Source organism: Theropithecus gelada, chromosome 2 (assembly GCF_003255815.1).
Source record: "Theropithecus gelada isolate Dixy chromosome 2, Tgel_1.0, whole genome shotgun sequence".
In the NCBI taxonomy this organism is placed as follows: domain Eukaryota; kingdom Metazoa; phylum Chordata; class Mammalia; order Primates; family Cercopithecidae; genus Theropithecus; species Theropithecus gelada.
The window spans coordinates 117,015,195-117,042,117 of NC_037669.1; the positions used below are offsets into that span (position 1 = coordinate 117,015,195).

The 26,923-nt window shown below is 34.7% G+C and overlaps 1 protein-coding gene across 2 annotated transcripts in view; it reads right to left on the reverse strand.

Moving 5' to 3' along the window:
- NLGN1 (neuroligin 1) overlaps nt 1-26,923 on the reverse strand; it is a 914,287-nt gene that overhangs the window by 502,417 nt on the left and 384,947 nt on the right. Inside the window, exons 4-5 of one of the 2 annotated variants that reach the window (XM_025377685.1) lie at nt 9,696-9,755; nt 1,724-1,876 (exon numbers count right to left, since the gene is read on the reverse strand). In XM_025377685.1, the coding sequence (XP_025233470.1) occupies nt 1,724-1,876; nt 9,696-9,755 (213 nt within the window). The remainder of the gene's footprint in view (nt 1-1,723; nt 1,877-9,695; nt 9,756-26,923) is intronic. The other variant, XM_025377686.1, reaches the window with a different exon arrangement.

Consider the following 26,923-nt stretch of genomic DNA (forward strand, 5'->3'; position numbering starts at 1 on the left):
TTTTTTTTTTTTTTGAGACGGAGTCTCGCTCTGTCACCCAGGCTGGAATACAGTGGCCGGATCTCAGCTCACTGCAAGCTCTGTCTCCCAGGTTTATGCCATTCTCCTGCCTCAGCCTCCCCAGTAGCTGGGACTACAGGCGCCCGCCACCTCACCCGGCTAGTTTTTTTGTATTTTTAGTAGAGACGGGGTTTCACCGTGTTAGCCAGGATGGTCTCGATCTCCTGACCTCGTGATCCGCCCGTCTCGGCCTCCCAAAGTGCTGGGATTACAGGCTTGAGCCACCGCGCCCGGCCAACACAGAATTTTCATTGGTGGAAAGACACTCATCCCAGCCCACAGAAATCGTGTGAATGTTTGATGCAATGGATGATTAGACACTATGGAGGATCTCATGTGTATTTGATCAATGCTACAGAAATATTTTATACCTATACTGATGCAGCACATCTATGGTCATTCACCACACTCCAAATTTCAGAAAAGTAAACTAGAAAATGATTGAGACTTAACCTTCACATTGGTAAAATGTCTTCTTCCTCTAGACTATAAACTTGATTCACAAAAATTATTCTACCTTTTAAAACTATTCTACCTTTGTGATAAGCTTAAACACAGAATTATGACTGCATAGCAGTTAGGATAACACTGAAGAGGAAAAAATTCTGATTCTCAACATGGATAAAAGATATGATTCTACCAATTATTATAAAAAGGAATATAATTCAAAATCCTTTTCCAGAATATTTTAGATAATAAAATGAAAGAGTGAGGTGCTTCTTTGTGTAGAAACAAAATTATAATTTATACTTCTTCAAGTGTATAGTATGGGATAAGACTTGGAGAACAATCAAGAATAAAAATTTAAATATTTTGTGGATGCATTATGCTCTTTTAGCAAATTCTGTTAAGTACATCACAGATAAAGATGTTTTACTAAATCATACAGTAATTTTACTCCTCAAATTGTGGCAACATTATAACAAATAAACATATACTAGAATAGCAAGTTTATCTTTTAAAAACTGATTATTGCATAAGATAACATGCCTATCTCAGAGTACCTAAGTTATTTTATAAATAATATTTCTCTCATCACAGCTAAAAATCTCCACTTTGTGTTTATTTTGTCATTCTTTTGGCAAGAGTATGCATCATTGAACTGAATTCTTTGTTACTTTATAAAATCCATGTATGCTTTTTTCAAATTAAATAATTCAATCAGAATACATTCAGAAAAATATTGCTAATTATCATGGAACCAAAATAACAACAACAAACCAAAGAAACCTCCATCACAATGGCAAACAATCATTCCCAAAAGCGAGTCCATATACATACTCCAGAAGAGAATGTAAACTTACATCTTAGCTCACACCAAACCTCAGGCAATGTTACAGTATTGTAAATAGAAAAGCAGAAGAAGGAAATATTTGTTCAAAGACGAACTCTTCTTCAATAAGGCCCTACTATTTTGCCTTTCAGAGTTTTATAAACCAGGAAGTACATTCCATGACAACATAAATAATTTCATCACCTTTTAGTTTCACATCATAAAGCCAACCTATAGAGTTCATTGAAACTATAAAAAATTTGGGTTCAAGAACGTCAACAAGCATAAAAACATGGGTGAAACAAAGCAAAGCAGAACAAAACAAATCAAAACAAAACCATCATATACTTCATGGATTCGTCGTGAAAATGATAAAGAGATTCTTCTTACCGAGTACCCCAAGTCGATAGTTGACTGTGATGACGATCACATTGCCATAACTTGCCAAGACACTTCCATCATATAAATTTCCAGTACCTTCCATATATGAGCCACCATGGATATACACCATCACTGGTTTGGGACCCCCACTATCCCGAATATCTGGAAAACAAATGGTTGACAATCTTTCTTATCCTCAAAAATAACACACAGTGAAGTAGAGAATACATTTTCCATCTTAGAGAAAAGAGGGCATAATTTTAATATAGTTCTTAAACTGCTGTTTTTATTAAAGTGTTTCTTAAGCAACTCAGATAAATAGCTATTGTGGAAATAGCAATAGGCATCCATTGTTTTCTATCAAAATTTTGTTTACAAGTTGCAAACTGAGTTATAAAACTTAGACAAATTAAAATTAGATATGAATTTTAGTGCATTTTGATTAATTCCTCAAGTGACAGTAAAAGCAAAAGAAATAGAATGGCAATGATTCTTAGGACTACTTTTTAGAACTATTATAGACTTCACATGACATTTATGAGCCATAAACTAAAGACAATGGTATTATTGCTATTGCGAATAAAACAATCTGTTTATCCTTTCTTATGTACTGTAAAGCTTTGTGTCAAATGCAACATGATTACATCAACTCATTTATGCTCCAATGTGTGAACGTAATTACAGTATTGTGTTATGCAAGATGTTTCAGTTTACTACCTAAGGAATTTCAGATGAATGTTTAGGCAGTAAAGTCATGTACATCTGTGCTTCTCTTGTTGCATTTAGGGGAATGTCATTAGAATGACATTTTTTGGGAAATTCAGGACATCCACTATATCCAGCTCCCCTTACCCTTTGGAAGAAGAGAACAGACAAATATTTTTTTTACTTTCTTTGTGTAGCTAATATAGTCTTCTTCTTCACACTTTGGCTCTATGTTTTATCCTGTAGACATGGGATGGGATAGAGCTAAGTTCAAATGTAAAGTGTAAAAATTTAGGGTTAAAGTGATTTCTACAGCTCTGAATTTTATTAAATATATTTGCTTCTTTCATACTTTTCCTCAATTATGTAATTTTCAATAAGGATCTAGAAATAATATATAAATAAAATAAGATAATTTTAATCAATATGAAAAATGTACTGATTTCTGTAGAGAAGTCTAACTGTATATCAGCAAATATAGTTTTATCTATGAATTATACAGATTGAAATATTTGAAATATTATATGTATCTATATATATGGCTCTGAATATATACATAAATAAAACATTACTATTATATAATAGCCCATGATCTCTTATACCCACAATTGAAACAAATTACATCAAATGTATTATCTTTTTTATGCCAATATTGAAAAGTATAATTTAATAGTATGTTTTTGTTCCTTTGTTTTTGAAATTTTTTATCAAATTTAACTCTCCAACATCCTTATAATCGAGGTGCCAATTTTCAGAATGGACTAATAGAATACAAATTTATTGAAAGAACTAGTGATTACTTAGAGATTGCTTTGCATTTTTTGTAAAAAATAGATTGTGTAATGTAAATGCCTTGATTTCTCTAGTGTAATAATAAAGTGATTTCTTTAAATGAAGAATCATTTTAGGTTCAAGAATTGCAGTTCAGCTTGGTTAACCAGATTTTCGAATTGGGGAAATAGTTCATTGCAGAACTTACAACCTTTTTTAAAAGACTATTTAAATTTGACTTAATACCAGTGTATAAAGTTACTCATACCCCTCTAATACCCCAAAGGTATATTTGAGAAGAATGTCTTGTTTTTAAGTAGTGAGGGAAGGATATTTTGACATAGGAACCATTCACTAAACACAGACACATTTAAGAGGAAAATCTAAATTTATTTTCTCCTTGAAACCTTGGGAGAAAAAAGTAGTACTCATTCATTCATAAGGATTTGGGGCTTGTGGAGATGTTAGGCTGACTCACACAGAGAAAGTAATCCTTTTGAGATTGTTAAACCATGCACCTTAAATGCCTGTTTGCTACATACAGTTTCAGTTTCTTATTTTTCTAGTGTGGCTGGCACTGAAGAAGCAATAATAAATTATTAAACTGAAATCATTAACTGACTGTTCACAGCAGACACTGTACTCTGCTAATTGTATGCTCGGAGGTAGCACAGAGGGAGGCTGTTTCAGAATTCTTCTTTAATTAAAATTACACAGAATTACAAAGCACCAACTGTGAACAGTAATGAAATCTTGGTAGAACCATTCTGTTCACCTGGAAAACAATACAGGCACACATTGAGAAGAACTGCCACGTTTTATATTTAATAACAGAATTAAGTGGACATTGTCAGAAAACACTGAAAATATGACAGTAGATTCTAGGAGCTATTTTGAGTGGTATCTTTTTATTTTCCTTTGAAAATTTGACTTGAAAGAATTACTGATAGTTTGGGTTAATCTTAATTTGAATTTGCCTTTTCAAACTTTTCACATTTCAGCCTTGCCTAATAACTTAAGATATTGAGCAGTTCTTTTAATACAGTTCTCTGGGATTCTTATGCTGTGTTCCAAAACATATTTTTCATTTGAAGTAACCCTGAGATTTATGTTATAAAAAGTATTATTAGGTTGGTGCAAAAGTAATTATAGTACTTACTAAAATAGGTAAAATTCTTGGACATAACAAACCTTTATATTGCTAACGAAGTTTGAGAAACCATAGAAACTTTGGACATTTTCTGTTACAAGAAAAATTGGAAGCCTTTAATAGTGCATTGTCAGAGTGGTCCATCTTAGACTTTTTAAATTTTGTTTTTATTTTCGAGATGGAGTTTCGCTCTTGTCACCCAAGCTGGAGTACAGTGGTATGACCTTAGCTCACTGCAACCTCCACCTCCAGTGTTCAAGCTATTCTCCTGTCTCAGCCTCCTGAGTAGCTGGGATTACAGGTGCCCGCCAACACGCCAGGCTAATTTTGCATTTTTAATAGAGATGGGGTTTCACCATGTTGGCCAGGCTGGTTTTGAACTCCTGAGCTCAGGTGATCCGCCCTCCTAGGCCTCCCAAAGTATTGGGATTACAGGTGTGAGCCACCACGCCTGGCCAGGTTTTACTTTGTATAATGTTCTATTACAAATTTCTATCTTAGGCTTAACTTTTATGCTTAGTTTATAGAGTTTTTTTTTTTTTAATGTAAATAGCAAATATAAAGAGCTTCAATTATAAGTATTTATTTGTTTTTAGAAAGAACCAAACTCTTTATAAATAAAACTAATATATCAGACAGACTACCATTGAATACCATTTTCTAATTCCATCATTTTAGTAATAATGTTGAGGGGGGCATTCATCTTCTGTGCAAATATATCAAATGCAGCTTATTAATTTATAATTAATTTTTTAGAACCAAGTTGTCTCTTTAAACCTCGTTACATATTTAACCACCTATAAATATGGTAGAATTTGTGAACTATGCATTTTCACTTAAGATTTTTTACTTTGCTTAAACAGCATCTATTGACTTTACTAAAATTTCTAAGAACCCTCTCAGAAATTTTAAAACACTAACTCAGTTCCAGTAAAAGTACAAATGTTTGCCAGGCATGTTTATAATTTCTGTTATTTGCAATGGTTTTAAGCCTTGCTAAACATAAACAGTTTAAAAAAAAAATTGGAGTCTGAGTAAACACCTTGATTTAAAATTTTAGTACCTATTTAGTCTTTCTTATAGACCCAAATTTTAAGCCAATGTAGCAAGTATCAATAGATCTAGAGCAGTTGATGGGGATTTATTTGTGCCTGGCAACCAGGGTTTGAAATCACAATTTCCATTAATGATCCTAGTTTATAATTATTAGTGATATAATCATTAAATATGTTTACTGGGTTTTTTTTTCCATCTTAAAGGACTTATGAAGTATTTAATTGCCCATATTTTAGAGTTTTTAGGATTAACAGTTTTGAAATTGTGAAGTATTGCCTCAATTATATATTTCTCTATTATAAAAAAAACATTTCAAGGCAGACTTTCGTGCCTCCAGTCATTTTTACGAACCTCAGGTTATCATTCAGAACCACTGAATGAACATAGAAGCGTTGACTGAATTTCTCCTTGTTAAACCGGACATAACAGAATTAAACATATCTTTTTAGTTTAAAAAATTCAAAATCTACAAAAAAATTGTCTCAAAAGGAACTATACAGGATATAAAATTGCATTTATTTTTTATTTTATTTTTTTATTTTATTTTTTATTTTTTTATTTTTATTTTTTTGACGGACTCTCGCTCTATGGCCCCGGCTGGAGTGCAGTGGTGCAATCTGGGCTCATTGCAATCTCCACCTCCCAGGTTCAAGTGATTCTCCTGCCTCAGCCTCCTGAGTAGCTGGGATTATAGGTGCTCACCACCATGCTGGGCTAATTTTTTTATTTTTAATACAGATGGGATTTCACCATGTTGGACAGGCTTGTCTTGTACTTCTGACCTCAAGTGATCTGCCCACCTTGGCCTCCCAAAGTGCTGGCATTACAGGTGTGAGCCACCACACCCAGGCTGAATATTGAAATGTTAATATGAAGATACTATTAGCACCATTTTTTTTTTTTTAAATACTTCTTGAATTTTTAAAATAAGTTGATAGAAATCTGGGATGTTACTTTGAAGCATTTTTGTCACTTCAGATTAGTCTTGTTTGTAACTATGGAATTATCTTAAAGATACACAATTCTGGACCGGGCGCGGTGGCTCAAGCCTGTAATTCCAGCACTTTGGGAGGCCGAGACGGGCGGATCACGAGGTCAGGAGATCGAGACCAAACTGGCTAACCCGGTGAAACCCCGTCTCTCCTAAAAAATACAAAAAACTAGCCGGGCGAGGTGGCGGGCTCCTGTAGTCCCAGCTACTCGGGAGGCTGAGGCAGGAGATTGGCGTAAACCCGGGAGGCGGAGCTTGCAGTGAGCTGAGATCCGGCCACTGCACTCCAGCCTGGGCGACAGAGCCAGACTCCGTCTCAAAAAAAAAAAAAAAAAAAAGATACACAATTCTGCCAGGCATGGTGGCTATCGCCTGTAATCCCTGGACTTTGGGAGGCTGAGGTGGGTGGATCACCTGAAGTCAGGAGTTCAAGACCAGCCTGTCCAACATGATGAAACCGCGTCTCTATTAAAAATACAAAAATTAGCCAGGCATGGTGGCAGGCGCCTATAATCCCAGCTACACGGGAGGCTGAGCAGGAGAATTGCTTGAACCAGGGGGCGGTGGTTGCAGAGAGCCAAGGTCATGCAACTGCCCTCCAGTCTGGGTGACAGAAGGAAACTTCGTCAAGAAAACAAACAAACAAACAAAACAAAAAAAGATATACCATTCTTTTAGTTGTTATAAAACTGAAATGAAAAATGATATAATTGTGTTTGACAAAATGTGACAAAAGAGTGATAGCAGGGACACAAGATTTAGAAGTAAAAAATAATGCTCCATAAAGAAGCCTTCCATCAGGGTAAGTCAGTGAGCAGCAAGCCCCAGCAATATGCTTGGTGGCCTCACTATTCAGTGGCTGAGATTGGGACCTGAAATCAAGCCCATAATAGGTAGAGGGGAACTGGGAAGTAATGGGGAATTTCACGTAAGTCATCTGATGACCTGACTTCTGACTGATGTAAATGAAGTTACTTATCAAGTCCTTCATATTTGTTCCTTTATGTCCAGTGATGTCGAGTCAACATTTGGAACAAATTCAATGTAGATATTGAGCACAGTTTTTATTCACAGCCACATCTACAAAATAATAATAAGAAGAATTGAGTTTAAAATGCTCAGACATTTCTATAAAAGGTTTCTTTTCCCCTGTAGGATATCTGAATTCATCTTTTTTGTTTCAAAACAATTATCCAAAACAACACAGAGGAAGAGACCGAACTGGAATTGACTGCTTTGACATTCTACGCTTTTGATTACTTAAAAATATTTATTGATTCGATAACTCTTGTGACTGAATGGCTTAGTACTTAACCTGAATACTACCTGACATTTTAATAGGGTTTGAGAATATTTTAAATGGCTATTTAAAAATGTTAAATGTGCTTCAAAACATATCTATAAAATAGGTTCAGGTTTACATGGCCTAGCTATGATTGCTCAGACTTATCTACTGTAAATAGGTAAATTCCTCACTTGATGCTGTTTTAACAAAAAGAAAAAAAAAATCATATTAAATAAGCAATTAAAATATTTTTAAAATAGGAAAATAATGTATTTTAATCCTATGCCTAAATTGGGAAAATTTGGCCTTTACAAAGATACACATGAAGAAGTCCCGTATGCTTTCAGTATTATTTAGATAACAAATTCTAGGAGTTAAGGGTTTTCAAGGGGTTCAAAAAGTCCCAAAGCCTGAAAGTGGAAGTAGTCTTCTTATAGCTTTGGAGACAGTGATTAATGTTCTACAATGTCAAAACATATCCTAAATGTTGTAATACATCAAATTTCAAATAGTGTTTAAAGAAATCAGAATTTGCATCTTCAGACTATAAGTTTATTTTTTGCTATTTAACCTTCAGAATAATAACTCTTGGACAGCGATAATGATTTATTTCAAATATTAATGACTGCTTTGTGTTTAATATTTAATCCCCTGCTGGTGTTCGTGGTAAATAAATATTTAATCAAATGTCATACGTTTCATTTAATCAAAATAATTCTTACATATTTTAAAAATATTAACACCAAATATAAATTTTAAGTTCTCAATACTCCACCTCTATAATTTAATTATCTGTTGTGAATGACTTTATTAAATGTATATATGTCAATGAAAACAATGCAAATATTTTAGTAAAAATTTATTTACCCATAGTTCCCTTGCAACTCATGGAACAAACACTTCTGCTGGCCTGGCTGTAGATTATTTTATTTTGGAAAACTTTTCTTACCACATTATTATTTTCGTTATGAGATTTAATTTCTAGATTTCTGGCAATTACTTTGAAACCTGGGATTACAAAACATAACAAAGCAAACAAACAAAAAACATAAGCTTTAATCCTGATTGGAACCAAAAAAGATGAGCTAACTTTAATAATATGTAAAGGTACAGTGAAATCAGAAATGTCAAGCCAATCTAGGTAGTGAGTTCTTAGGTTTATAGAGTAAATCAGAATTGTATATCAAATGAAAGTTGTAAGGAGAAACAATTTTGATATTAATGAAGTAGAAAATATTGTATTGCTTATAGTTGCAATGTTTGAGAATCAGAATATTTTATTTGACAATCTTGAAATTATGTCTCTTTGAAATTAAAGAATACTCATTGAATCTTGTCTAAGAAAATAGCTACAAATTCTATCAAAAGTACTATATGAGTCCAAAATACTTAAATGGCTGTACAATGTTTACCACAATTTTCTAAATAGTTGTAATGCCTGTTCTTATGTATACAACTTAATTGTATTTATGCGACATTTAAGCAAATCAACAGAAAACAGTATTTTTTCATCTAAAATATATTGCTCAAGAAACACTTTATATTAGCTTTCAGCTTGTCCTTCAGTTTATTGGGTGTCTGTGTTTTTTTAAAACAAATATCGAATGTAAAAATGAAACACATTTTAATATTCAGGAAAATATTTACATAGATTAGAAAACATGCAAAATGGGCACAGAGAGACTACAAGGGAGAGATTGTTAGTTCAAAGAAGGTGGACAAAATTCAGTCAAAATGTGGGATGAAACATATCAAAAGTCAGTTCAAGAAAACAAAAAAAAAATGCCCCTCTTTTTAAAACATTTCAATGGTTGGTATCAAAATGTAAAACTTAACATTCAGTTTTTAAAAAAAAATAATACTCTATATTTGTATGTAACAACAAGCAAGAAGACAAAACACATCAAAAATGGGAATTAAAAACAACTCTTCAAAAAAAGACAAGAAGTTAAAAAAATAGAAAGGGGTGGAAAAAGTGATTGAGGCCCTTGTCATGCAAATAGATTTGGTGAAAAAAAAATACCTTCATCTTCAGCACCGTCATTATCACCTAAATCATCTGTCTGTTTCTTTGTAAGGGGACCTAGGATTGAGAACGGAGAAATGGAGGGAAAAAAAAGATAATTCAAGAATAAACAAGACTGAGGGGAAAAAATAAATACAAATACTAAAATTCTCAAGGATATTTCCAAAAAGAGTGGGGAAGTGGTCACATCATAATTGATTACCTATTTTCATTTATAAAAAAAAAAAATCCCTTTCCCCAAAATATCTCATAGAAGATTTGGGTTGTAAATATATCCAGTATAAAAAATACATTATGGCTTGAAACTCAAGTCATGAGCAAAGAAAATGTTTTTATTAAAAAAAAAAATCATTGCCTACAAAAAGGTAAAGTTTTATTAGCTTTATTTTATTCTTAATTTATTCAGTGTCTTTTCTAATTTAAATTGGTGATAACATTAAAAAAAAAGTAGGTCAAATTCATTCTTAAATTTGAGACAATATAATAACCTTAGAGAAGACAGAGATATGAATATTTTAAGTTGTTCTTTTTCTATTTTCTTTTTTTTTAAAGAACATTAACATTTGTTTTTTACATATTTTTAATCCATAATTTCTCAAAACTGTGACTTTTTAAAATTACTTGTCATTACACAAATATTTCCCCATGTGTTTTCATTTAAATATTACTTGTGGATTTAAGACATTTGCAACCTGCACAAATGTATCACTAGATAGTCTCATCACTCGGCAGAGCAAAGGTTCGATCAGTAGAAGTCGGTGTTTAGCTATTAAGCTAGTTACCGAGTCACGGCTTATATTTCATAATCAATTTAGTAATATAATGGAATTATGCCTTAGTGCAGTTTCATGCTCAGTATAGTTATTTATAATAGGATCATGTTTGAGGAGAATAATTGTATTAAAACACTGTGAATGTTTAATAAGTGTTTTATTATACTTAACAATGCTAATTTGCAAGAATAAAGGAGCATACCAAAGGGGACGTCAAAGGGCATATGAAAGTAATTTTAAGTGTCACATAATTGACATACTCAGCACACAAAAAAGCAAGTGAAGTCCCACGTTCTTTTTTTGGTTCCACAACCATTTAATTTGTATGACATTTAATAATCCTCATGCAAAAAGCAGTCACTAAAAACACAGGACACTCAAGTTAAAAGACAGCCAATCACACAGCAGTAAGCAAGAGAATTTTGTCATGCATAAAATAACAGTCATAGAAAAAAGAGGGAAAACGGGATTGAAAGTCATGTACTGATTTCAATAACATAAATAGCAAAGAAGCAGGCATAAGCCTAAGCACACTTCATAGGGAAGGATTGTTAAACATTTTTAGAAAAATTTCTAAGTCTTTTCCGAGATCATTATTCATTATATTTGTAATTCCAAAACTAAATTTACTATATAACTCCCAAAGAATGAAAAACACAATCCCAGAAACCAGAAGGGAAAAAATAAGATATAATACAGTTATGTTTCATCAGCTCAGGGAGACAGCCTTGAAAAATAGTAATAACTGGTCAAAGATCAGAAGATTGGAAAGGCAGAAATGGATGAAGTAATTGAAGGGAAGTGGGCACATTGACTACTCTATGGAAAGGTCGTGGTTTCAAGGTCATTTCAAACACAGACAGGGAAACGGTAAACAATAAATTAAGTGATATACTTTTATAAACACACCTGCAAGCAATTATTCCATTAACAGAAAACCTAGATAAAGCAATAATTTACATTAATTGACACTCGGTTGCAATTTCACAGAAATCTACATTTCTTTAACATGACCCTGTTTAAATGCAAAAGGCACTCTTAGGATTGTTTGACATTCATGCAACAACATAGTTACATTTCTGAAAACTATACATTTTTTAATTTAAATTTTAAAATTGCCGAATCAGAATATTATATTTAAAATATTTCCAATTTCAAAGCATCCCTCAAAATACTAGACTTAAAAAATTATATTTTCAAGCTTTTAATTTTTCTGTAATTTCCTAAAGATTGCAAAAATATATATTTTTTTCACATTTCTATTTTCTAGACTGCTGTGTAGAAATTATGATTTTATTTACTGGTTAGCAACACAATTTAAATGCAGTGGCATTTATTGCTGCCAAAACCACTATCTACTTTCCAATTTTAGTTAAATTACTTAATTTGCTTAATTTTGGGCTATATTAAGAAATCATTAATGTGAGCTCAAAATTTTTTTCCTGAATCATTAGTTTGCTAATATTTGGAGGCATGTGTAAAACCTATCACAATTAAATCACTTCATTTTGTTCGGGACTCTATAAGATCTCTCTCTTGAATATGTCAGGTGGAATTGTCTTTCTTTCCCCTCCTAGGGTACCCAAGTCAATTTACATGATTTCTATGGGGAATCATTCAGCTTATATAGCCATCGAGCCAGTGCTTTCCATATACTTTACATGCATTTAGAACTGGCTAGCTCTTGGGCCTACATGAGTTGCAACAGTAAGAGAATTGTTGTCAAAATATCATCTTCCACTTCTTTGCATGTGGGACAAGGTTCTCAGTTGCTATTTGAGGGCATATGTAGAGAAGTCATGGACAGTATATACAGAGAGAGTTTTTCCGTAGATACATGGTTGATGGATCAGTTTTTTTGTCTGTTAGTTTGATTTTGTTTGTTTGCTACATTAGTTATTTTTACCTTCCTTACTTAGGAAACTGTGTGTCTCTTACCTGATGTGAGATAATAATTGCATGTATACTTTGTATAGGACATCTTTTATTGTAATAAATCTGAAGAATTCGAAACAAATACAAATATTGCTTCAATATCATGGGGATGTGATTATCCTGGAGGAGGATTAAGTCCAGTTCTCACAATACACTTCATTTATTGATACTAAATAAAATGTTATTATTAGATGATAGTAAGTTTTCCTATAGTACGAATTACATCAGTATTTTAGTGATTTCAGTACATCTGGGTGTTCTTAACCTGAATAATTTTTTACATATCTTATTTCAGAAGGTGCCCTAGGAAGAAGAGGGTTGGTAACAGTTTGGGCAAAACTGATTATAAGAAGAATGAAAACAGATTTCCTTTATCTCTATGCCTAAAGGCACTGAGAATAAATATCTACAGAGTTCAGGGCTGCAAACCGAGAAACTCCACACCGGCTTCTCAAGCCTCAGTGGGGTAAACATATGCTTGTGGATTACCAACAGATCCCTACATGATCTCAAGATTCCCTCTTCCCGTGCTGGAAACAAAACACCGCCTCTGCCTAGAGCTCCCTTCTTGCCTAGGGCATCCGGCTGTCTGGCTCATTTTCCCTTTGTTCTAAACTGTTACAACTGATGTAATCACTGATGTGAAAACATTTTAAATAGAAAGAAAATATTGTAAAAGGTAATTGGCATTTTTTTTTTTTATGAAAAGTAGGCAGTCACATTTTACACATTTCCTATGTGTATTCCTGTAAATTGAGCAACATCATTTCCTCAAAGGGTAACATACATTCATCCTCCAAATAGAAATAACAGTTATTAACAACATTCTAACCACAGCTTATGTTTCTTTTAAACAACAAATACTGCATTTTCAATACAAGCAGTTTAAATGGATATCTCAGAGCACCAAAATATAAAGCAAATGAGACCACTAAAACCAGTGTGTAGAAGTGATTTATTCTACCTTGAAACTCTATTGGGTCTGTCCTCCCTGAGGAACACACACATAACTCTCATTAGAGTTAATAGGAAAGTAGACCTCCTGTCATTTTGAAAGGGAGTGATAGTAATTACTATACTTTATATCTCCTATGGGCAATAAATAAATTCAGTGGTGAAACAACAGGACTAAGCAAGGTAAAGAGAACTCCTAACCATGAACTTTGAACTCATTTAATTCAAAAATAGTTCCTTTTCGATTAACATGAGCATAATTCAAAGCACGGGTTCTTGTAAAGGACGTGCAATGCATTCTTACATTTCAGAATCCGACCAGAGCCTTTTATTTTTTTAAAAAAGGAGTAAAAATATCAGCATTTCTCTGTAGTTAACAGGAGAATAATTATGAGCTCTGAAATAATTACTATCCACCCATATTAATGCTGCTTTTTATCATTCCCTTTGATGAAAGGCTAATATACTTTGGGTCTCAAAATACATTAGAAGTGATTATAAATTCCTTCATTACGGGTTCAATTCAGCAGAAATTATCCATACTTTGTGTCACACATATCTGCAAAAGGCAAGTAGGTTGTGGGTATTATTAGCTCCTGACTTAGAAAAGCTGGCCATAAGAAATGTGTCCTTCTCAAGGGAACAAGTCTCTGAATTTTTAAGGAATATTTAGAGCTTCTGGCTCCAGTGGTCCCACCATGATAGATGGAAAGCCCTGGCTAGTGATCTTGTTCTTTTCCCCTGTCCTCTTGACCCAGCAGTCTTTGAAGTAAACTGATTGTAAAGCATCCCTAAGGCCATTTCTACACAATGAGAGAATTTAAGATACTGCCATTGTTGTTCTAGAGCAATTGGAAGCAGGCTAAATATTCTCAAGGTGTATTCTCTTGGGGTAAAATTTAGTTTATAAAACTTGAATAGAGGATATGAAAAAATCTGTGTATTCCATATGGAGAACAATGCCAGAATTCAATGCATTTTAAGTAACAATAGGACTATATTATTATATTTGAATTTTTCAAACTGACAAACATTAAAAAATGGTTTTAAGAAATTAGATATCATGACAGTTGTTGTCATTGCAAAGTTACTGAATTTTACCCATTGAAATTTGGTTAATTTTATATAACTAAAATGAGTACATACCTTTTGAGAATACAGAAATGAGTAAAAGTGACTGATTTGGAATCATTCTCGCTAACTTGATATTACTGTATTTATTCCACAAAAAGTTATCACACTTTTAAAACTATTGATTATATGACTAGATATAAAGAAATCATAGCCAAAAAATAATTTTCTTTCTGGAAAATGTTTCAGTTAAAGGGGAATTACACTTTTGAGAATGTCATACATATGTATTATGCTAAACTGAAAATACAATGCAAGCCACTCCAATGAGATATTGGAAGTGAACTTTGGAACACTTGATTATTTAAAAAAGAATCCATATCAGTGCAAATCTTGGTGGTGGTACTCTGTCATTCATGACAATGAGTGTCATTTAGGTGAGCTGTCTGTTTAGGCTAATGGCTCCTATGTGAACATGTTTTGGAAGGAAACAATTTCCAAGGGTCTGAAAGCAAGAAACATACCCTATGTTTATTTTTGTGTTGGAAGAAGACACGTAAACACAAAATATATTCCTTCAGACAGTTTTTCAGAGGCAAGAGCACAACTTAAAACATAAAAAAAGGAGAATCTTATGTTAAAGTCAGGAAAGGGGAAAAGAGAATTTTTCTCTGGTCTAGTACATTGAGAAGAGCTCATTTGTATTTATTTAAAAAATAGTTTTTCTCCATAAATTACCTTGATTACATAACACTTTGATGCCAAAAGCAATTCCATCTAGAATAATAATGATAGCATCTGGGGAAGAAAGAATTTAAGTGGATAAAAAGTAAATAAAATAGGCTAACCCGTAACATGAGCATCAGCAAATTTACAAAGCTCATTATTTTTAACACTATATTTGTTTGATTTTTTTTTTTTTTTAAGTGCAGATGCAGTATTTCTACAGCCTGAAGAATCTCAAACTGATGTTCCTTTTATTCTGGAGAAATGCTTCTGGATACTCTATAAACCCTTTCCCACTTTGTGAAGACACACTCTCCATTGCCCTGACTTTCCAAGTATTATCCAAAGTTGCACCTAGAGCAGGAGTCATGTGAGGACACAAGTGCCACTAGACATCCAGAGCTATTTCAATGAAGATGGGATTGGGATGGCATCAATAATCCAGCCTCCCTGCCATGGTTTCATTATTCTGTCATCCAGCTGTTTAACAAATACATGGTACATTAGGCAAAAAGGATAAATGGAGGAGCAAAACAGGCAAGACAACTACATTCATGAAAATTAGACCTCAGCAAAGAGACATGAAGCAAATATACATACACATATACTTAAAAATTGTGATGAGTGTCAAGGAAAAAGTCTTGGTGCTATGACATGTTATACAAGGTGACCTGGTTGAGTCTGGGAAATCTTCAGTGACTAGGTGCAATGTGGCCTGAGGGCGGAAAGATAAGTAGACACCAGGCAGACAAAGGGCTGGGTATGAGGAGGTAGGGGGGAAAGAGGATTTCAGGCCAAGAGAACAGCACATAGAAAGGCCCCAAAAGAGAGGAAGCCTGGAGGTCAGTGTGGCTGGCATACAAGGAGTAGAAAAGAGAGTGGTGGGTGATGAGGACGAAGAGCCAGATAAGACTCAACTGGAGCATGCAGCCCCTTCAGCTGGAGGATTTTTGTCTTAATCTTAAAAGCAATGGAAGCCATTTACAGGGTTTAAGCACACACTGATAAACTCTGCCCTGAGTCTTAAACACAAGAATCAAAAAGAGGCAAAATCATTCTCAGAGATATGACAGGGAATATTTTATACAGAAGCCTGCATTATGTTCTCATCAGACAAGAATAGCTTTATGGAAGTGAAATTAGATGATGAAAAAGGAGCCTCTGAGGTCTTATTCCATTTGTGTTTGCAAGTAAAACTAATGTCACCAAAAAGTAAAATTCAAGACTCTAGCACTTCTGAAATTTTATAAATATTTCTAAAGTTTTGATTAAATATGTATTTAAAGTTAAATTCTTTGCCTGATAATTAACATATTTTAATTAATGTTATATTCATACAAAGATACAATATTCTGCAACAATTTCTACTTGGATATTTCACCAACATCTCAGTACAACAAGGATGACCATCGTCTCCATCTTCAAAGCCCATTTTCCTTCCAACATAGGTCTTGCTTCAGAGGTGTAACCCTTCCCTCTGTCTCTAAACTCTAAATCTAGAAATAATATGTAACTATTCCCTCTTTCTTCCTTTGCTCTCATCATATTTCATCAGATTTCCCAGGGAAATCTCATTCCTGTCATTAAACACTCCCTACTGTTAGCCTAGTCAGTGGCCACCATTACCACATGATTGAATTATTGTAGAAAGCTCTTGGTAGCTTCCACCATCATGCAGATTCTAGACTCTCTCCCAATCCATTTTGTATTCCATAGGTTTTTTGAAGTTGTAGTTATTAATAGTGGCAAACCCAAAGCGAAAAATGATTTAATCATTGTAAATTAACATCAGCTAAAATGTGCACACATTCAACTCCTTCTGAGACTAAAATTGCAAGCACTCTAAGGGAACTAACAGGAACTTAAAAACCTAAAGTCTTACTTAGACATAGTGAATCTTGTACTGTGAATTTTAAAATAGCTAAAACAAGACAGATGAAAACTAAATATGGTTTAACACTAGTTTTGATGTTTTCAAAATTCATGAGCAAAAATAAGATATTTTCTATTCCAAATGGAAGCTAGTCATGTAAAATACATTTTTAAAAATGCAGTGCAGATTAATGTAATTTAAACATGACTTTCATTGTTTCAGTACTCTCCTTAAAAGTCTTTACTATTTCTTTATTCTTATTGTCATATACTAAATGCTCCAATCCAGCCCATAAGACCCTCTTACTATTTGCACATTTTATCTCTAAGTTCCATTGCTTTCCAAAATACGTCTTTTTTTTTTTTTTTATTGTGAGTCTTGTGCTGTTGAACAAAACAGTGACTTCATCCTTAGACCTTGTGTGTTTTATTCCATATGTCTGATTCCTTCAAGTTCTCCTTATAATCAACTCACCTCAGAGAGGAGGAAAGGTGTTAGTGCAAACGTGGAGAGTCTCCTCTAGAATAATGTGTAAGAACATTTATCATTGAAAAGAAAGGAGTATTACTTTGTATTTTGGCCCAAAATGCTGTCTTCAGGATATGAATGAGAGAGTTCTCTACAGACCAACAAGACCTGACTATAAAAATATCTTAATTTTTTGGCATTACTAAATTTTATCTTCATAAGTGAGACAAAAAGATTGAAGCAGTAATTATGAAGATCCTATTTTCTCAATGGGTCTCACTGGAAATAAGCCAGTGAAGGATGAGCTCTCTGACAGTGAGCGTCTATTCCCCTGAAATGACTTCTTAACAGTTTCTGGTCTCACACATGCCTCTCCTTGCTAAACATCTTTGATTCTCAATGAAGCACAATTTCACTCTTTTCATACTTTCTGTGCTATTCCACATGAGTTGATCCTCTTTTACCATGCAGGATGGAGTATTTCGGGTACACAATCTCTGCCCCTTTCTCTCTCTGCCTCTGTCTATCTCACATGATGCAATAAATGTTAAGCATATACTACATACTATAGAAACACTTGGAATCCAGTGGTCATGTGCCCAGATTCATAGAACACTAGAGCTAGAAATGACCCTACTGAGTGACTATGGAACTCCTCATTTCCCAGGTGGAGAAACAAAAGTAGAGTGTGTAACAGATTTTGCCCAGGACTCACAGCTAGTCAGAAGCAGAGCTAGGTCTAGATCTCAGTTTTCCTCTCACCCAGTCTGGTTAGCTCCTATACAATAAGTCACATAGCAGTAAAGACAAGCAGAGAAAAGGAAAAATTGGGTGTGGGTGTAGCATAGGCCTGTTTTAAGCAAACTATAAATCAACTGATTTTTTATAATCATATTACAACTGGAAAGCCTTTAGCAATACCCTAAGCAACACTTTATCTAGATGCAATTGAAATTTAAATGAAAAAAAAAGAAAAATATTTATTGAAGTGCCTTCAAAAGAAAAAAAAAAAAAAACAGAAGAAACTTAAAAACAAGCCAATGGTTTTGAAAGGACAAAAGATCCTAGAGTTCAAACTAAATAAGTAATATCAGTTAAATCGGATAATTTTTCAGTAGTGGATATTATTAAATTGGGTGGTATGTGGAATAAATATTAAAGCTTGGAAAAATTAAATAATTAACCAGATGTAAAATAAGGGCAAGAGTAGCCAGGACTAATGGATGGTCATACAGGCCAATGAGAGAGTGAAATGCTTGTACAGGTTGGTGAAAAACGACTGCCCAGAACTGTCAGAGTCCTTCTACTCAAGCACCCAATTTGCTTTGTCTGGGCCCATTTCCCAGGGTACCCTTACTGTAGCATGATTAGGAAACTAAAGAGTTGATGTTTGACATCGGTGGGGCTACCACACCCAGTCACAGTACGCTATGCAGTATCCTTTTTAACTACTGTAGACAACTTATGTGTTTGTTATCACCTCTGAAATATTCTCAAAGATATTTCCAAATCTAGATGTCTAAGACTGTAAAAGATATTTCCTAAATTATACGTTAATACTAATTGATAATTTTTCTGTGTCATAAAGGGCTTAGAGACAGATATATACATAGGTTTGGATCTGGGGCTCTTTCATATGCTAGTTGTGTAACCTTTGACATGTTTTCTAATCTCACAGCATCTCAGAAGACAATGCCATGCTCTTTAAAAAATATTGTGATAATAATTAAAAGTGCCTCCTACAAGGATTAGCATAGATAAGTTTAGTTAAATATTTGTTTTACCCTTCACCTCTCTTCTATCCATCACCTCAAAGCAAATCCTTAATACACACAAACGTCCACACACAACCATACTCACACATGTACCTTCTGGTATGATATGCACTTAAAAAAGAAAAACTTTATAATTATGTTGTTGCCACTAAATTACCTGCCAGCTATATGACCTTGGTAGTTTTCTTATCCTCTCTATTATTAGTTTCTTTAAATGTAAATTAGAATAATACTTTCATAATAACATTTTCATAGCAATTCAATATTCTGAACGTGAAATACCTAGTATAATGCCTGATCTGTAAAGAGAATACAGTGAGAGTAATGATAATTATCACTGAATTATGGATGGTTGAGAAGGAATCTAGGGCTTAGAAAGATGACAAATTTGTCCAATATCCTCTATCTAATACATGGGAAGTCAGGATATGGACTCAGCTCTGTATTACTTTGGAATTCACACCATTCACACTATTCCGTGCAACCACTTTAGTGAGAATAATAGAATAGCAGTTTAAATCCAAGAGGAGTGCTTCACTGGGATACATACATACACACATACACATACATACATACATACATATATTTACACACACACACACACACACACATACACAGACATATATATATTTCAAACTCTCTAACCACTCAGGGTAAATCTGTTGCTCATTTATTACATGGCATAAGGTACATTGAAATGATGAAGAAAAAAATAAAAGAAACAATTATAAATGTGGGTGGAAGGTAGAGAGCAAGATGTGCCTTCTATGGTATGAGGAAAGAAAGGCATGGTTATGACAACAAAGGATTAAAAAAAGACATGGGTAGGGACTGTGCTCTGCAGAAGGAATGAAGCTCACAGGTGCCGTCCCCAAAAGAGATGCTGAGAAAGCAGAACTAAATTAGCTGCACGGAGGTGAGACAGTTGGGAAAAACAAAGAAAATGTGTTCTATTCAAATACAAAAGTTTGAAGGTGAACTTTAGTTTATTGCTTAATCCCAGGAAGGATGGGTGGAGTGTGGACCACTGTACACTATGCCCAGACTGTGAAGCTGTGAGTCAGTTGCTCCCACAGTACACAGAGGCCTCACCAGCATGAGAGGGTTCATCCCTAAATTACAGATGCTAAATTCTGTAGTCAAAGAGCCCAAGTTATTAACAGAAGCCTTGGGGTCTAGTTTGAACTCTGCTTCTTACATCTTAGGTGATAATCCATATGACATTGTTCAAGTCATTTTCTATCTCTGAGCCTTCATTTCTTTGGCTATAAAAAGGAAGAGACAATGTGTTCTATCCACCTTGGGAGATTGTGGTAGGATCAAATATGATGGTGTTTGTGAAAGCTCTGCAAAGCCTTTTCACGTGTAATGTGGAAGTTTAATGTCATACGTATTAAGTGAGCTGGAAATAGTGGGGACTACTAAAGAAAAGAAGCGTGGTCACAACACAAAGGACTGGCTGTATTTGTATTTGTATTATTTTCAGGAAAAAAAGTGCATACACACTTCACACTTCTTTTTAATGAAAACTTTCTTTCCTTTTTTTTTTTTGTGATGGAGTCTTACTCTGTCGCCCAGGCTGGAGTGCAGTGGCGAGATCTCAGCTCACTGCAACCTCTGCCTCCCGGGTTCAAGCAATTCTCTTTCCTCAGCCTCTTGAGTAGCTGGGACTACAGGTACGCACCACCATTCCTGGCTAATTTTCTGTATTTTTTTTAGTAGAGACAGAGTTTCACCATATTGGCCAAGTTAGTCTCGAACTCCTGACCTCGTGATCCACCCGCCTCGGCCTCCCAAAGTGCTGGGATTACAGGCGTGAGCCACCATGCCTGGCCAAAATCCTTTCTTTCTTATTGGCTATGAAGAACACAGGTTCTGGAATCAGGTCTTTTTTTTTTTTTTTTTTTTTTTTTTTTTAGAATGGGGTCTTGCTGTGTAATCCAGGCTAGATTATTGTAGTGGCTATTCACAGGCGTGATCATGGGTCACTACAGCCTCCAACCCCTGGGCTCAAGTGATCCTCCTCCCTCAGCCTCTCCAGCAGCTGGAACTACAAGCTCAAGCCACTGCATTCAGCTGGAGTAAGATTTCTCGATTTTGCTTCCTGACTCCACCACTCTACCTGCTGCTAGACTTTTGGCCAGTTACTTAACAACTCTAGTTCTTGATTTTTTTTTCATTAGTTAATTGGGAATAGAAATAATTTATATCAACTTCATATGGTCATTTATGAGATTAAAGGCCGTAATATATCTATACCTCTTAGAATAGAGTCTGGTATATGTTGAGGACACAATAAATATTAAAAATTTTTACTACCACACAATAAATTAAAAACTAAAAAAAAAATAGGTTGACAATGGAACAGCTACAGTAGAAAATCAATTGATATTTTGTGTTGCATTTTAAAAAGTGAAGGTTCTAAATGTATTTAATAATTTTTTTATCCATTTACTATTTAATATTTAGTCATTATACATTTGAAATTGATTACCAGCAAATGAAGATAAGATAAACTTTTTCTTTTTTTCTTTTTTGCAAAATGTCAAGTCTGGGTTTATAGCATTAGAAAAAAATACAGAAAATTTAAAGGTAAAATGTCACAGAATTCTTTATTTCCATTGTAATAATACTCATTAAGGAGAAAATGGGCAGCTTTGGGACAAAGCTGTATTTCTAAAATTTTATGCAGTTAAAAAGCCGATTTTTTTTATGGAAAATAAGAATGAGATTCTGGATGATGCTATATTTTTTAATTATTTGACTATTAAAATATTTTTGCTCATTACTCACCAGCCTCAATGTTCTAGCCCTATTTACATAATCTGTGATAATGTTTAAAAGGCATTTATGTTCACCAGCACTGCAAGAAGCAACTGCTTGAGCATAATTTCATTTACAATGCACCTTTGCTGTGATCAGCTCAAAAACATCGGAAACATTGTCACTGAAAGCTTACCTTCTATCTTGTGTATTAATTGTGTTTGGGAAACCCATGAACAAATTAAAGTATTTGATCTTCAAAACATAAACATGCCATCTTAAAAGAGTCTTATTGAAGTATTTAATGGTTGCTGGATTACAGGAATCAATATGGGATAAGAGGCCCCATGCTTTATTGATTTCTCCTTCCTTACATTTTCATTCTTCCCTTTAAGCTACTAAAATGTCTCAGATCAAGCTACTTTTTGTAAGAGTCCAGAATAATAACATTTATCAAATATACCATATTTAATACTAATATTAACTACTGGCAGCCAAGATTTCCTTTGAAGAAAAATATCTTTACCAATATAAATGCTTTTCCATTTAGTCTCCAGTATTTCTACAAAAAAAAGTATATTTTTAAGAATATGTGGAAATCGGCTGGGCACAGTGGCTCACACCTGTAATCCCAGTACTTTGGGAGGCCGAGGCGGGCGGATCATGAGGTCAGGAGATCGAGACCATCCTGGTTAACACAGTGAAACCCCGACTTTACTAAAAACACACAAAAAAATTAGCTGGCCGTGGTGGTGGCACCAGTAGTCCCAGCTACTCGGGAAGCTGAGGCAGGAGAATGGCATGAACCCGGGAGGCAGAGCTTGCAGTGAGCCGAGATCGCCCCACTGCACTCCAGCCTGGGCGACAGAGCCAGACTCCCTCTCAAAAAAAAAAAAAAAAAAAAGAAAAGAAAAAAAAAATGTGGAAATCGCATTTGATTTTGTGAAATATTTCACATTTAAATAAACAGCCATATCCTGAATATCACAGACTTTTTATTTTAGTATAGAAAGATAGAAACAGCTGTATTAAAATTTAAAGTAATAAAAATATGCAATTGACTTTAGGCAAGAGATGTTTTTAAAACTTTGCACATGAATTAATGTTTGTAAATTTTAAATACACTAAGAGAAACTGCAATTTTGAGTACTCAATGGTGAATTATTTGAGTAAATAAGTCTTATAAGGGAATAATCACTCCAGCATCTGTTTTTTCTTTTCTTTTCTTTTCTTTTTTTTTTTTTTTTTGAGACGGAGTTTTGCTCTTGTTGCCCAGGCTGGAGTGACATGGTGCGATGTCGGTTCACTGCAACCTCAGCAGCACCTCTCCTCCCCTCCGCCCTCCCGGGGTTCAAGTAATTCTCCTGCCTCAGTCTCCCAAGTAGTTGGGATTACAGGCGTCTGCTACCATGCCCGGCTACTTTTTTGTATTTTTAATAGAGACGGGGTTTCATTATATTGGCCAGGTGGTCTCCAACTTCAGGCCTCAGGTGATCCACCCTCCTCGCCTCTTCGGCCTCCAAAAATGCTAGGATTACAGGCATGAGCCACTGTGCCCTGCCCCATATCTGTTTTCTACGTTACCATTCCTATACATATTTTCTTTGCATATGAATGCGTCTGTATTTACTTAGTATTAAAATTCATTTTTTCTGATACAGGTTAAGAAATAGTATCTAATGTTTTAGTTACATATAATTAGGCCAGAATGATTCATATACTATTAAGCACGGCAGTAGTGTTTGATTTATAAATATAAATACTATACATATTTATGTATATGATTGTGTGTGTGTGTGTGTGTGTGTATTACACACATATGATACATGGGTTCACTTCTCCTTTGCGAATCACCTAAAGATAACTTTCCATTGAGAAAGAATGATTTTCAATACTATTTTGTTGAAATGAAGTAGAAATTTGTTTCTGTTGGCAGCTTAATTATTCTGGACATTTCTTGTTAATCAGAAGGGCAGTAAGAAAACATACGAGAACAAGATCATAGATCAAAATGGTTTGGTACTTAAAAAAAAAGTAGGAAAGAAAAGGAAATACATAGGGATATTCAGGGCAATTTTAATGTACAAAATTCACAGCCATGATACTTTCCCACATGGCCCTCCCTCTGCATTGGTACATAGCTTTCAGATTTAATCCCTGTACAAAAATCAATAAAATTCCGTTCTCTAGACAGTACTTCTCCACATGATGTGCATAAAAAATACCTAGGGAGCTTATTAAAAATGACATTTCCTAACCCTCTTATCCCCTGAGGTTGGTCAGAGTAGAGCCTAGAATTCAACAATTTAATGTTGAATGAGGTCTATGTACCACATTTTGAGGAAAACTTGAAGTCCAGACCCTTTTTCTATTTGTAAGATTTGGACCCTTTCCTCTTTTACCTCTCACTGGAGAGTAAAATGAAAAGTTGTACATAAATATATAAAATTGATCACATTGTGTACATGCTTAGCTATGAGGCACAATAGCTGGAAATGTTTGACACTATAAGCTCAACTCAAATGGTAACTTCTCTTTGAGAAGACAGTGCCGGGAAGAAACAGTACAGTCTTCTCCCAAACAAAGCTTTATTTTGTAAGAATACTGTAAATAGATGAGAGAGTATACATATACCTTTACAGATAAAAACATATATATTTTACATATATATGTATATATATAAACCCAACTATGCATACGTATATGCCTCTGTATGCCATTAAAATATCTATTTACTTAGAAATTTAGTCAATCAATAATCTCTATCTCAAAATATTTTGTACCATGTTGGTTTAAAATTTATTTAATACTGACAATATTCTAGATTCTTTGGGGTCCACATGTTACCAAAAAATGCCCACCCTACTATCTTGTACAATATTATATCAGACTTTAGTAAAACTAAGACTGGGAGAAGAAAATAGTTTTTATTTTTATTTTCATTTATTTATTTATTTATTTTTGAGATGGAGTCTCGCTCTGTCGCCCAGGCTGGAGTGCAGTGGCCGGATCTCAGCTCACTGCAAGCTCTGCCTCCCGGGTTCACGCCATTCTCCTGCCTCAGCCTCCCGAGTAGTTGGGACTACAGGCGCCGCCACCACGCCCGGCTAGTTTTTTTGTATTTTTTTTTAGTAGAGACGGGGTTTCACCGTGTTAGCCAGGATGGTCTTGATCTCCTGACCTCGTGATCCGCCCATCTCGGCCTCCCAAAGTGCTGGGATTACAGGCTTGAGCCACCGCGCCCGGCCCAGAAGAAAATCATTTTTAGATAAAACAATGAACCCAACCTGCAGTGATTTAGAACATATTTTTAGAAAAATTAAGGAATGTATTGTAAGGAAGATGTGGAAATTATCAAGATATATTGATGGGGAATAAATGCCAAAGAGTGGGAGAAATAGGCTCACTAGAACATAATGAAATGAACAGAAGTAGAAAGGCCCAGTAAGAACGAGGCACCATGATCCAAGGGTGAGGGCGCCTTCTGTGACCTGGGAAACAAGGAATTCTTGGCCCCCTGCCGAGTGCAGAAGCCAGGGAAGTGGGGCAGCTTTTGAATTATTATTATAGCCAGAAATAAAGTCTGATTCTTATTGTTGTCAGACTATGGGTATCTATGTCTATCTTGTTATGTGTGTGTATGTTTATGTTTGTGTGCATAAATGTCATTTCTGCCTCTGTCTATATATTTTTTTTGTGTGTTAATGTGTGTTTTCTTTTGTCTAGTTTAACATGTTTCATTCTTCCCATGTGGAGGCTCATACCATTCACTTTGTTTTCTGTGCATGTGTCTCTGTATGTATAAGACTGCCTAATCGTGTCTTGCTGATGCTTATTTGTGTGCCTTGCTCTGCCTTGTTTATCTCTCTGGCCAGATGTGTGCTTCTACAATGTTTTCTATCTGTTGTGTGTATTTACAAATCTTCTTTTATGAGTCTCTCTTCTTCTTCAGAATGCTTTGACACCATGTGATCCCTCTGTATGCCTGTGTTCCTTTCTGATCATATCACAGTGTCAAAGTCTCTGTAGTGGCTCTCTCTGACTTTGGGTTTCTGAAGGTGTCTTTCTCTCTTTCTGTTTCTCTCTCCTCTCTCTGTCTCTCACTCTCCTTCTCTGTCTTTCTCTCTGTCTGCCTTTCTGTCTGTCTCTGCCTCTAGGTACGGTCTGTGTGTGTGCATCTTTCTTTCTCCTATTTATATAAGAATCATGGGGTAGGTATCTCAGTGCGGCCACTTCCCTCTGTATGTCCCTGTTGAGCGTGCCTGTGGGACAAGAGGCAGGTAAAAGAAGCTCCCGTGATCTATACCCTCTCTCAGACCCAGTCTGTCAATGAAAATACTCCCGGAAATTACCTAGTCCTTTGTGGCTTCCAGATAGAATACAACTACCATTTTCCATGGAGAGATGTTAATATTCACTTTCCTTATTTTTCAACATATTCTGTTGAAACTCAAGTTTTATACTTAGAATATCTATTCTATAATCTAAGTCTCTAAGGCTTATTTCCTCAAGTGAAAATGCAGACAAAAGCAACTTATTGTCAATTGGTGTGAAAATTATAGATGTAAAGTTCTGAGTATATTACCTAGCACATAATCAGTGCTCCATACATTTTATGACTCCTATCAGTGCATATTTATTAATGCTAAAATTGTATTGAAAAGTTAAATTCCTCTAGGTAAACGTGCTACATAATCAAACATTTTACACAGATTATTTTAGACATAGCTTCTACCTTTAAGAAACATTACCAGAACACTATAAAACAGATCTCTTCGAAAAACATTGTAACATGCTTGTAATCCCAGCACTTTGGGAGGCTGAGGTGGGCAGATCACTTGAGGTCAGGAATTCAAAACCAGCCTGGCCAAGATGGTGAAACCCTGT